Source organism: Spinacia oleracea, chromosome 4 (assembly GCF_020520425.1).
Source record: "Spinacia oleracea cultivar Varoflay chromosome 4, BTI_SOV_V1, whole genome shotgun sequence".
Lineage (NCBI taxonomy): Eukaryota > Viridiplantae > Streptophyta > Magnoliopsida > Caryophyllales > Amaranthaceae > Spinacia > Spinacia oleracea.
The window spans coordinates 105,108,203-105,119,695 of NC_079490.1; the positions used below are offsets into that span (position 1 = coordinate 105,108,203).

Here is an 11,493-nt window from a genome sequence, read left to right on the forward strand (position 1 = left end):
TGTCTCATGGAATGACTCTAAGCAAGACTCAGTGCCCAAAAACACTTGATGAGCGTAGACGAATGAATGGGATTCCATATGCATCATTGATTGGTTCAATAATGTATGCTATGATATGTACACGCCCGGATGTTGCGTACGCACTCAGTGCTACGAGCAGATACAAGTTAGACCCAGGAGAGGCGCATTGGACTGCTGCCAAGAACATTCTGAAGTACCTGAAAAGGCACAAAGATGACTTCCTGGTCTATGGTGGAGATGATGAATTAATTGTTAAAGGCTATACGGACGCAAGTTTCCAAACCGACAAAGATGATTTCAGATCACAGTCTGGGTTTGTCTTCTGCCTCAACGGAGGAGCAGTAAGCTGGAAAAGTGCTAAGCAAAGCACCATTGCGGATTCTACAACTGAAGCGGAGTACATTGCTGCACATGAAGCAGCAAAGGAAGCTATATGGCTAAGGAAGTTCATAGGAGAACTTGGTGTAGTCCCCTCCATTAAAGGACCAATAGCCCTGTATTGTGACAATAACGGAGCTATTGCACAGGCAAAAGAGCCTAGACACCACCAGAAAGTCAAGCATGTACTTCGTAGATTTCACCTTCTACGAGAGTTCGTTGAAAGAAAAGAAGTCGAGATAAGCAAAATTGGAACTGATGACAACATATCAGATCCATTAACTAAACCTCTGCCGCAGGCGAAGCACAACTCGCACACTGCAGCTATGGGAATCAAGCATATTGGAGAATGGCTTTGATGTCTCTGTTTAATGTTTTAAAGTTTTAGAGTTTAAGTCTTTGTAAAACATTATTGGTTAATCATTCACAATAAATGAAAAGAATTCATTTTTCCATTTAATTTGTGGTTTATTAAATGATGAGTCCCTTCAATTTGACGATATATTCAAGATAGACTGTCAGGACCAGTCCTGTGACTAAGAAATGTCTATCAAGTGAACTTGAATGTCAAAGGTTGAAAATGGTCCCTAATCGGAGTTTTCTATAAAATTGGACGCATAGAAAACGTTAGACGATTAGAATGCAAGATGACTAGTAGTTCTATTTCTTGAACTATGTGGACATGGCAATGTCATAATCATTTGCATAGATACTTACTTTGGGAAGACTAGTATCGGACGAGACCTATGAAACTTTACTGTAGGAGATGAAAGTCTGTCATAAGTAAATTTCATTAAATTATTAGACACTAAATCCTCAATACCTGAGTGATTTGAAGATTACTTGTTTGAGAACTGGTTGCTTTGACGTTGACCAACCGTCGCACCGTAAAAGGAGGCTATAAAGGCAACGCTCAGGTAATCACCTATCAAACGAAGTCTAATCTCAAGATCGCAAGATTGGGATTGTCCTCCCATAAATCGGGATGAGATGCTTAAAAGTTGTACAAGGCCACTCGGAGAGCTAGAAACTGTGAAATGCATGGCCGTGCTCGGATGAATCATAGGCTATGATTATCTGTTTATTTGATCAGTTGAACTCTGAAACCGAGGAACACCTCTGGACATAATAAGGATGACAACTCTTACCTTATGTTCAAGAGCAAGCATCGAGCGACAAAGGAATTAGGAAATGCACACTTGTCCCTAAGGACAAGTGGGAGACTGAAGGAAATAATGCCCTTGGTCCAAGTATGCATTCTATGATAAGTCTAATAAATGCGGTTCAGTATTAATTAACAAGTTAATAATTCAGTGAGATCAAGTGAGCTGAATGCCTAGCTAGAGGCCGCTTCAGTTCAAGTGGAATTAATGATATTAATCCACAGCTTACTCTTGACTGAACCCGTAGGGTCACACAAATAGTACGTAAACGGATCAAGTATTTAATAGCATTAAATACTCCATCTATGAATATTCGGAACCGACGGATCTTGGTTTCAGTGGGAGCTAAGATCGTCACAGGCAAGGAATGAATACTCCGGAAACGATGATATTGCCGGAAACGGAAATATGGATCGTATCGGAAATATAAATATTATCCAAGTCGTAGATGTTGCCGGAAACGGAAACATGGTACGTGTCGGAAAATATTATCGGAAATGGAAATATTGCCAGAATCGGAAACATTGCCAGAAACGGAAATATTGTCAGAATCGGAAATATTACCGGAATCGGAAAATAATTCCGGAAACGGAAATATTAAATATTTGTTCGAAACGGAAATTAATTCCGGAATCGGAAATATTAAATATTGTTCGTATCGGAAATAAATTCCGGAATCGGAAAATTTAATCGGAAGCGCATCGTACGAATAAGCATCGGACGAGGCCTGCCGGACGAGGCCCAGCACGAAGCCAGGCCATCGCCCAGCAAGCCAAGCGCGCCGCACAAACAGCAACGCCAGGCCCAGCGCAAGGCCAGGCCCAGCAGGCTGCGCGCAGCGCGCAGCGCGCTCAGCGCGCACAGCACGCGCAGCGCGCAGCGCGCGCGGGCGCTGAGTGGGCTGCTGCTCGCGCGCACGCATGGGGCCCATCGTGGCTGCCGTGCGTGTGTGTGCAAGTGTTTGTGTTCGTGCACGTTTCCTAAAACATGCAGAGTTCGGTTAATGATTAAATTCCTAATTTTATTTGATAAATTAATTAAATTAGAGTTCTTGTAGGATTCTAGGTTTAATTAATTTGTATCTGAATAGGATTTCGATTCCCTTTCCATACCGCTATAAATATGAGGCTAGGGCTCACAATTTATAACACAAGTTTAAAAGTATTCAAAGTGAGTTTTTGAGAGAAAAATTCAGTCACACATTTGCCTATAAAGTGCCGAAAATAATAGTACCTTAAGGGCGATTCTAGTTGGTCAATCTTAAGGCGGATCCGGACGTGCTGTGGACTATCTACGGAGGGACGACACTTGGAGTCCTAAAGACTTGTTCTTGTTCGGTTCGGGCGCAGCTAGGGAAGGCACGCAACAAAGAGTATGCATCTAATCTATGCTAAATGATTATGTGTAAATAATATGTTTTCCTGGGTTTATGGTTTTTCCGCATGATTTATGAATTGTCATATGTATCATAACCTAACAAACACCAACTATGCTTACTCATAGTCCTTATTGAGCCCTTTAATGATCAAGGTGATCATCCCCCCAAGGAGGATGTTACCACTAAGAGGCCACCCGGTTCTTGTGTCAACGATCCGGTGCATAAGCAAGGACCCAAAGTTAAGATAGCCCTTCCGACCCCCGTGATGGGCCAACCATAATTCCCCCAACTCCAAACTTAAGAGAGCCCCCACAATATGATTTGAGAACACAGAAAATACAAGGAGGCGGGAGACATATCTCATTGTCGGGTGGATGTAGGAGGTGGCTTTGGAGGAGTTCGTAGCAAATTGAGACACGAAAGTCCGTCAAACGCTTCCACCACTTTTGCTCACTATAATCCGAACAAGAAGTGTAGAGATCCGAATGGTAAGCATAAACATTCTCTTTGGGGAAACCAAAGATATTATTGATTTGGACCTCCGTTAGGGTGTGGGTGTCCCCGAATACTTGAAATGTCAATTGGGGCTCATCATCCAAAAAACTCAAGCGGGCCGAGGAGATGAATTCCAAGGTCAAATCCCTATAAGTGTCTGCCCGCATAGTCATGAAACGCTCCCACCCTAGACTCCCAAGTAAATACTCAACCTCCAGCTTAATTCCCAACTTCTTAACCTCCGTACCATCATAGAACCTCATGGGGCGGATTGTTCGGTCTTTGAGACCCAAGTAATAATCCCACGAAGCTTTCTCATCAAACTCAATGCCCAAAGTATCTATGTTGGGCGGGCTAGCCACCCATCTTCTTGACCCGGAGGGGGCTTTGGAAGTCTTAGACTTCATCCTACCAAACATGGTTGTACCAGGTGACATTAAAAAGAAGAACACAAATCCTACAACAACTATCACCACAAAAACCAATCAACCATAATGACCCCTGCTCCAACAATCCAAGAATGCACCACAATTCCACCAAAGTAATCAATCACCTAACAACACCAATAGCAACAACAACCAATCCAACAAGACCAATAAAATCACCAAAAATGTACAACAACCAACAATCACCCACAAATTTAACCACCAAATATTCAACAAATGAAAATCCAAGAACAAGAGCAAAAATCAAGTAAAGGAGACGAAATATACCAATCCAAGAGTGGAAATGATGAACAAACGCCCCCAAGAACAATATTAAGCTTCAAAATTCTCCAAGAATCCCAAATTGAAGAACTTATAAAAATTTGGGTTTCAAACCCTAACTTTGGAAAATATGAAAATATGAGTGGAGGGGTGATTTTTGTGAAAATAAATGGTGAATTTGTGTGTTGGAGATGAGGAAAGTTGAATTTTGTAATTGATTTGAGGAAAAATGGTGGAGAAATGAGGGATTGAATGGAGAGGAGACCGAAAATGGGTAAGGTTTTGGGGGTCTTTGGTTTCGTGAGAGAGAATGTGAATGATGAGTGTGAGAAATCGTGGGTAAATCACCAGATATATTCAAAAACTGATTCGGTGCGGGCGCACCCATTCTGCCGCAGGTGCACCCCTACTGTTTGGGTGCGGGCATACCGATTTCTGCCGCGGGCGCACATGCACAGAAACCCCGTTTTTGACGAGACAAGAATGTTTTGGACTTGCGTTTCTGTGAAGGTGCGGGCGTACCCTTCTAAAAACTCCCCTTTTTAGCTGCTTCAATAGCATCCCAAAAACTTATTTTCTGTGAGGGTGCGAGCAAACCAGGTGGTGCGGGCGCACCTGAATCAAAATTCGAAATTTCCTACAAATTACCAACACACACAAACTAAAAAAATAGTCAGTAGCTCAATGAAATAACAAAATCATATTAAAGGAAAAGTTATAATCACGGGTTGCCTCCCGAGTAGCACTTCTTTAACGTCACTAGCTTGTTGACTCCCCCCAAAATGCAGGGGGGGGGGGTAAGGAGAGAAATAACACCAATACACAAGTTGCTTCCCTGAAGCGCTCTTTTAACGTCACTAGATTGACGGTGCCCCCCAAATAGAATGGGGGGCCAAATGCAATCTGTTTTGGATCATCACTTGTCAAGAAAATTTCCTTAGCCCTCTTGGGAACAATCACATTATCAACGCTACAACACATTGTGACGTAACCAAGCCAACCTCCACTAAGATTCTCCTTGACCTTCTTGGCCTTCTTGGCCTTCTTGCCCGATATATGCATGACTTTGGGAGGTGTGGCCTTAACATCATCATCTAAGTTCATCCCAAATATCTCGGGAATGGTTGTGACATCTTCAAAAGTATCTCCCAACACCTTGTGGATCACATGAACTTCCTTTTCATTGGGATGGGACCTAGCAAGCTCAATACCACACATAGAAACACAAAAGTCATTAGAAGGGTTAGCAACAATGCAAGCAATAGTATCGAATTTCATGCAACTTGTCATCTTTGAAAAACATCCTTCACCTTGAGGAAGCTTAAAACTAGCCTTGGTGTCCCCGCCTTCAAGGTGATAAGCCCGCCTTGAACATCAATAAGGGCGCCCGCGGTGGCCAAGAATGGCCTCCCTAAAATAATAGAGATGTGGGTATCCTCATCAATGTCCAAGACTACGAAATCGACAAGAAAGGTAGCCGATAACGAGGGGAACATCCTCAACCCTACCCAAAGGATACATAACCGAACGATCGGCTAGTTGCAATGACATAGAAGTAGGGGAGAGATCACCTAGATTAAGCGTGTCATAGATCTTGTATGGTATGATGCTCACACTTGCCCCCAAATCACAAAAAGCATTGTCAAATTTGAGCATTTGAATACTCCAAGGGATTGAAAAACTCCCAGGATCTTTGAGTTTTGGAGGAAATGGGCTTTGGATTAGGGCGCTATAATTCTTCGTGAGTTGCACGGTCTCCTTGGGCCCACAATCCCTCTTGCCACTCAAAATCTCTCTCAAAAATCTAGAATAATTGGGCATTTGATTAAGTGCCTGGGATAAGGACAATGAGACATACATCTTGCTAAGCACATGAAGGAATTTTGAAAATTGAAGGTCCAACTTGTGTCTTGTAAATCTGTGAGGAAAGGGGAGTTTAGGAGTGGGTAGAGGTAGAAGAGTAGCCTTCGTTGGCTTCAAAACATCATTCACATCATCAACGGAAGACTCTTCTTCTATCATATCATTGCCATTAGACTCAAAAACCCTTGGTGGTTCTGTCCCCATAGATTTTGAGACATCACTCGACTTAACACCATCACCTAAAATCTTCCCACTCCTAGTAACTATGGAATACATTTGCTTTGGTGGATCTTGACCTTGAGGTGGGAGACTCGTGTGCACATGATTTTCTTTTATGGTGTTAGCAAGTTGGGCAAGTTGGGTCTCAATCATCTTCAAATGAGTATTGGATTGCTTGAATCCATCACTGAAGTTCCACATTCTTTTTAGCTTGCGTCCCCGAAAACGACTCTATAAGAGCTTCAAGATTGGATTTGATACGAATTGGCAACGAAAAGTACGAACGCGGATAGTAGATTAACAAGCTAGACCTATAGCTTGTCAATCGTGACAGCAAGACAAGACCTATTGACTTACGATCGAAGCCACGATTAGGAATCACGTCCTAAACAATGACAAAACTGAATTATGAGAAATAATTCAAAGAAACTGAAACAAGTGGTTTTTTTTCTTAATTGTTGGATGATTATTTCCACAATAAAACCGGCTATAAATAGCCTAAACAAACAGCGAAATCTGGTGGTTACAAGCAGCTCAAAGGCCAGCCAAAACTGATTACCAAATAGCTCAAAAGTATCCCTTATTGCGTTAAATAAAAGCTAATTAAAGTAATTAACTAAATGGGGTATTAAGTTTCTTGTCCCCTTATTAACTAAGTGCAATGTGCACCCTTGATCAAAGGGTACCAATTCAAGACACCATACACACAACGAGCCATCGAACCTAAATAAGCTTCGGTTCCAATTGATAGCACAAGATCATCAACCATAGGTCCTTTTTCATTTATTACTGTATCATCCCCTCCCCCTTTAAAAGGAACTGACCTCAATTCAGCAAGGCCATCATCATCAAGATAGGGTGAGAGATCACCCACATTGAAAGTAGCGTGGACACCATAATCTCCCGGAAGTTCGATTTTGTATGCATTGTCATTCACAAGCGCAATTACCTTGTACGACCCTTCAGCCCGAGGCATAAGCTTGTTCTTGCGTTTTCTCGAAAAATGTTCCTTTCTTAAATGAACCCATACAAAATCACCTTCGACAAAACCCCGAGGCTTCCGATTCTTATTTAATTTCTACTTATAAGATGCATTAACATATTCAATACGATCACGAACTTGTTGATGCAACTTCATCATGGACTTCAATTTAGCTTCGGCGTCGTTGTGAACCAACTTGTCTTTTGGTATTGGAATCAGATCCATCGGCAAGTATGAATTAACTCCATAAACGACCTCAAATGAGGAATGTCTAGTAGAATAAGTAGGAGATCGATTGTAAGCAAACTCAGCGTGAGAAAGCTTGTCATCCCAATCCTTTTGAGTCTTACTTACCAGCCCTCGCAACAACGTTTCCAAGGTCCAGTTTGTAACTTCTGTTTGTCCATCAGTTTGAGGGTGATGCGATGTGCTAAACAACATCTTGGTTCCCACCTTCCTCCATAATGTATTCCAAAAGTACCTCAAAAACATGGAATCCCGATCTGAAAAAATGGTCTTGTGAATCCCATGTAAACGTACAATCTCCTGGTAATACACGTCAGCAACATTACAAGCATCATCATTCCTGTGACAAGCAACAAAAGTGAGACATCTTTGAAAATCTATCAACTACAACCATGATAGCATCTTTAACCCTTTGAGTGAGTGGCAAAGCTACTACAAAATCCATAGACACATCTTCCCAAGGGCGAACCTGAACTGGTAACGGTGAGTACAAGCCAGGCTTGAATGAACTCTTGGCCATATGACAAGTCACACACTTACCCACAATGTTCGTTACATCGCCTAACATCTTAGGCCAAAATAAATGCTCCCTCAATACCTCCAAGATTTTAGCTATACCAAAGTGACCAGCCAACCCTCCGCCATGAGCCTCGCGCACCAGCAGCTCACGAATCGAATGCTTGGGAATACAAAGACGTTTACCCTTGAAGAGAAACCCATCTTGTACCATGTACTCTCCATAGGCACCAGGTGCACATTTCTCAAATGCAACTCCAAAATCAACATCATCGCGATAGTAATCATTCAAAGTTTCAAATCCCAACAAACGAACATCAAGGTTAGCAAGTAATGTATATCTATGTGATAGTGCATCGGCCACCAAGTTACTTTTACCATCCTTATACTTTGAAGAAAAGTGAAAGGATTGCAAGAACTCAACCCACTTAGCATGCGTTGGACTTAATTTCTGTTGCCCGTTAATGTACTTCAAAGAGTTATGATCTGAATGCAATATGAAATGATTTGAACGCAAATAATGACTCCAATGATCCAAAGCTCTAACAATGGCATAGAACTCCTTGTCAAAAGTGCAGTAGTTCAAGCGAGCACCTCCTAACTTCTCCGACAAATAAGCTATGGGACGCTTAGCTTGGATCAATACATCACCAATACCCAAACCACTAGCATCACACTCGACCTCGAAAGGTTGAGAAAAATAAGGGAATGCCAATATAGGAGCAGCACACAAACGCTCTTTAATTACTTCAAACGCCTTTTGAGCATCTTCCCCCCACATAAACGCATCTTTCTTCAAACAACTAGTAATGGGACTAGTAATGGTACTGAAATCATGAATAAAACGCCTATAAAACGAAGCTAGGTCATGAAACAAACGGACGTCACTTATAGTTGTAGGACTAGGCTAGGTCTTGATAGCTTTGATCTTGGACTGATCCACGTAGACTCCATCTTTCGAAACCACATAACCTAAGAATACCACATTATCAACAAGGAACGAACATTCCTCCTGTTTCCCATAGACCTTTTGAGCTCTAAGGGTTTCGAAAACATGCCTCAAATTAACCAAATGTTCTTCTTCGCTTCTAGTATACATCAATATATCATCGAGATTAACCACAACGACTTAAGCACTTCGTTCATTAACCTTATAAACGTACTAGGAGCATTAGTGAGACCTAATGGCATGACGGTCCACTCATGCAACCCATGTTTTGTCTTGAAAGCTGATTTCCAATCATCCCCTTCACGCATTTGAATCTGGTGATAGCCACTTCGCAAATCAATTTTTGAGAACACCACCGAACCATGGAGCTCATCTAGCATATTATAGGGGGTATTTTTCGGCTCTAATTGCCTTTGTTCCCTACAATGGGCGGTTTTTAGAAACCTTTGAACTTTTGGATCTCGAAGGAGTCGCCACCAAACATTATTTTAGGGTCCCGTTTGGAAAGACCAAGAGTGAATCGATTTGGATAAGGCTTTGAATCTTCGAAACGGATAGGTGAGATCCGGGCACGGGAACGAGATGCTTATTCCGCGAGCTTTAGAAATTATTCAAGTACGTGGCACAAATTTTCGAAAATACCCTAGTTTAGACTATGTGGGTTTGAATTTAGAACAAATTGAATTTCTACTTTGTATTGTGGTCACTTTGCTTTAAAGTTAATTTAAGGGAACCTAAGATCGATTTGTCCAAGAAATTATCTTTGTTAAGCGTGATGTAACCTTGCATTTTGTTGTATTTAGCATGTGCGGTGATGAAAGCAATAAAGCAAGTAAAGCAACATCACAATAGTAAATAAGTGCGGAATTAGTAAATACAAGACCCCCTAGAAATGGACTAGGGAGTAGGTCCACATTGTCTAGAAGGATTAGGCAAGTAAAGTTGCATAATTGAAAGTGCGAAACTGAAATGCGTTATTGAAAGTGCGGAATTGAAATTGCGGAGTTGAAAGGTGCATAATTGAAATTGCAATATTGAAATTTGAAATTGGGCACATGAAATCCGAACGCCAAACGGCTACTTAAAAATAAGTGCGTTCGACACGAATTCAAAGCCAAAAATCTCAACTTGGGAGAAGTTGCTCATCCCAAAGTATCCTAGATTTTGCATATAGAAGTTGAACTTGAAAGCTTGAATCTTGAAATATTGAACTTGAAATACTTGAACTTGAACTTGAAATATTGAACTTGAACTTGAAATATTGAAGTTAAGAGACTTGAATCTCAAAGATCGGGCCTTTTAATGTTGAAAAGGTTAGATCTTTGATGTGCTCTTATTTTGAAAGAATCCTAGTTTAGGGAAGTAGTCATGAGCAAGCCTAAACATTGTTGGATCTTGAAATTTGAAAACTTGAACTTGTATATTGAAAAATGGAGTCTTGAATCTCAAAGACTAAACCTTTAAAAGTTGGAAAGGCCTCATCTTTGATTACTCCATGTTTGAGAAGGATTCTAGTTCAAAGAAGTGATTACAAACAACTTTGAACATCCTTGAATCTTGAAAGTTTGCATTTTTGTAGTTTGAAAAGTTTGGATTTTGAAGAAATGTATGATTGTTGCAAGTGACATTTTTAAGAGTAAAAATGCCAACTTAATAATCATTTTGAAATAGAAAATCAAAGCAACATTGATTAGATTAGGGTTAGGATTCGAAATTACCTAGTTAGGTTTAGGCAAGCTTTCCGATTAGAACTCCCAATTTCTTAAAGCTTGAAGATTGTATGGTGTTTTTGGAGGATTTTGTATTGATTTTTGTATTGAATTTTGAGGTGCAATTTTTGTATTACGACGTTGTATGTCAATTTTTGCCTCTCCAAACTGCTCAAAATTAGGGGTATTTATAGGGGGACTTGCTGCTAAACGCCAACCATTGCCAGCGCAGCGCGCAGCTGGCAACGCCCAACGCAGGTGACGTGGCGCAGATGCTGCCAAAAAGGACGGAAAGATGCCGTCCTTGCTTTTTGATTGTATTGTTGTACCAGTGTGCGACTTATACAAAATTGGCACGTAGTGATTGCTTGGGGATTAAGCCTTAGTTTTTGTCTAAAAACAAGCCGTTTCGGGTTTTTGAATTCAGTTTTACAGGACGAGGCCTGGCTTACTCGGTTTTATGGGTCGGCGCCCGAATTTGACTTGCCTTATATGATTTTGAGTGTAAAAGGCCTTGTAAAACCAATGGGATAGTCCATTGGGTGAGATTGTATTTGGATTTTGAAATTGATCTTTGGAATTTGTATTTTGTACCGAGTTCCGGAAGGGGAAAGGCCTCGGGGATTGGATTTTGGACATGTTTTTATCAATTGGAATTTCCGCACGAAGTTGCTCCAACTGCCTAACAAGGATAATGGTATCGTCATCATCCCAATGGGGAGACACAAATTAGGTGTCTACAGAAGCCCCCACTTTGACTGAGCGTTCGGTTAGGAAAGCGCAAGTCAAAGTTTTCGACTTGGGACGGAGAATGATCAAGATGTTCTGCAATCAAGACCACTCTTTGTACGCCGGTACCTGCACAAA

The 11,493-nt window shown here is 41.2% G+C and overlaps 1 protein-coding gene across 1 annotated transcript; it reads right to left on the minus strand.

Moving 5' to 3' along the window:
• Positions 1–5,582: 5,582 nt before the first annotated feature.
• LOC110788729 (uncharacterized) lies at positions 5,583–6,377 on the minus strand. The gene has a single exon (XM_021993374.1). The coding sequence runs from the start codon at positions 6,375–6,377 to the stop codon at positions 5,583–5,585; it is 795 nt and encodes a 264-aa protein (XP_021849066.1).
• Between the last annotated feature and the right edge of the window lie 5,116 nt (positions 6,378–11,493).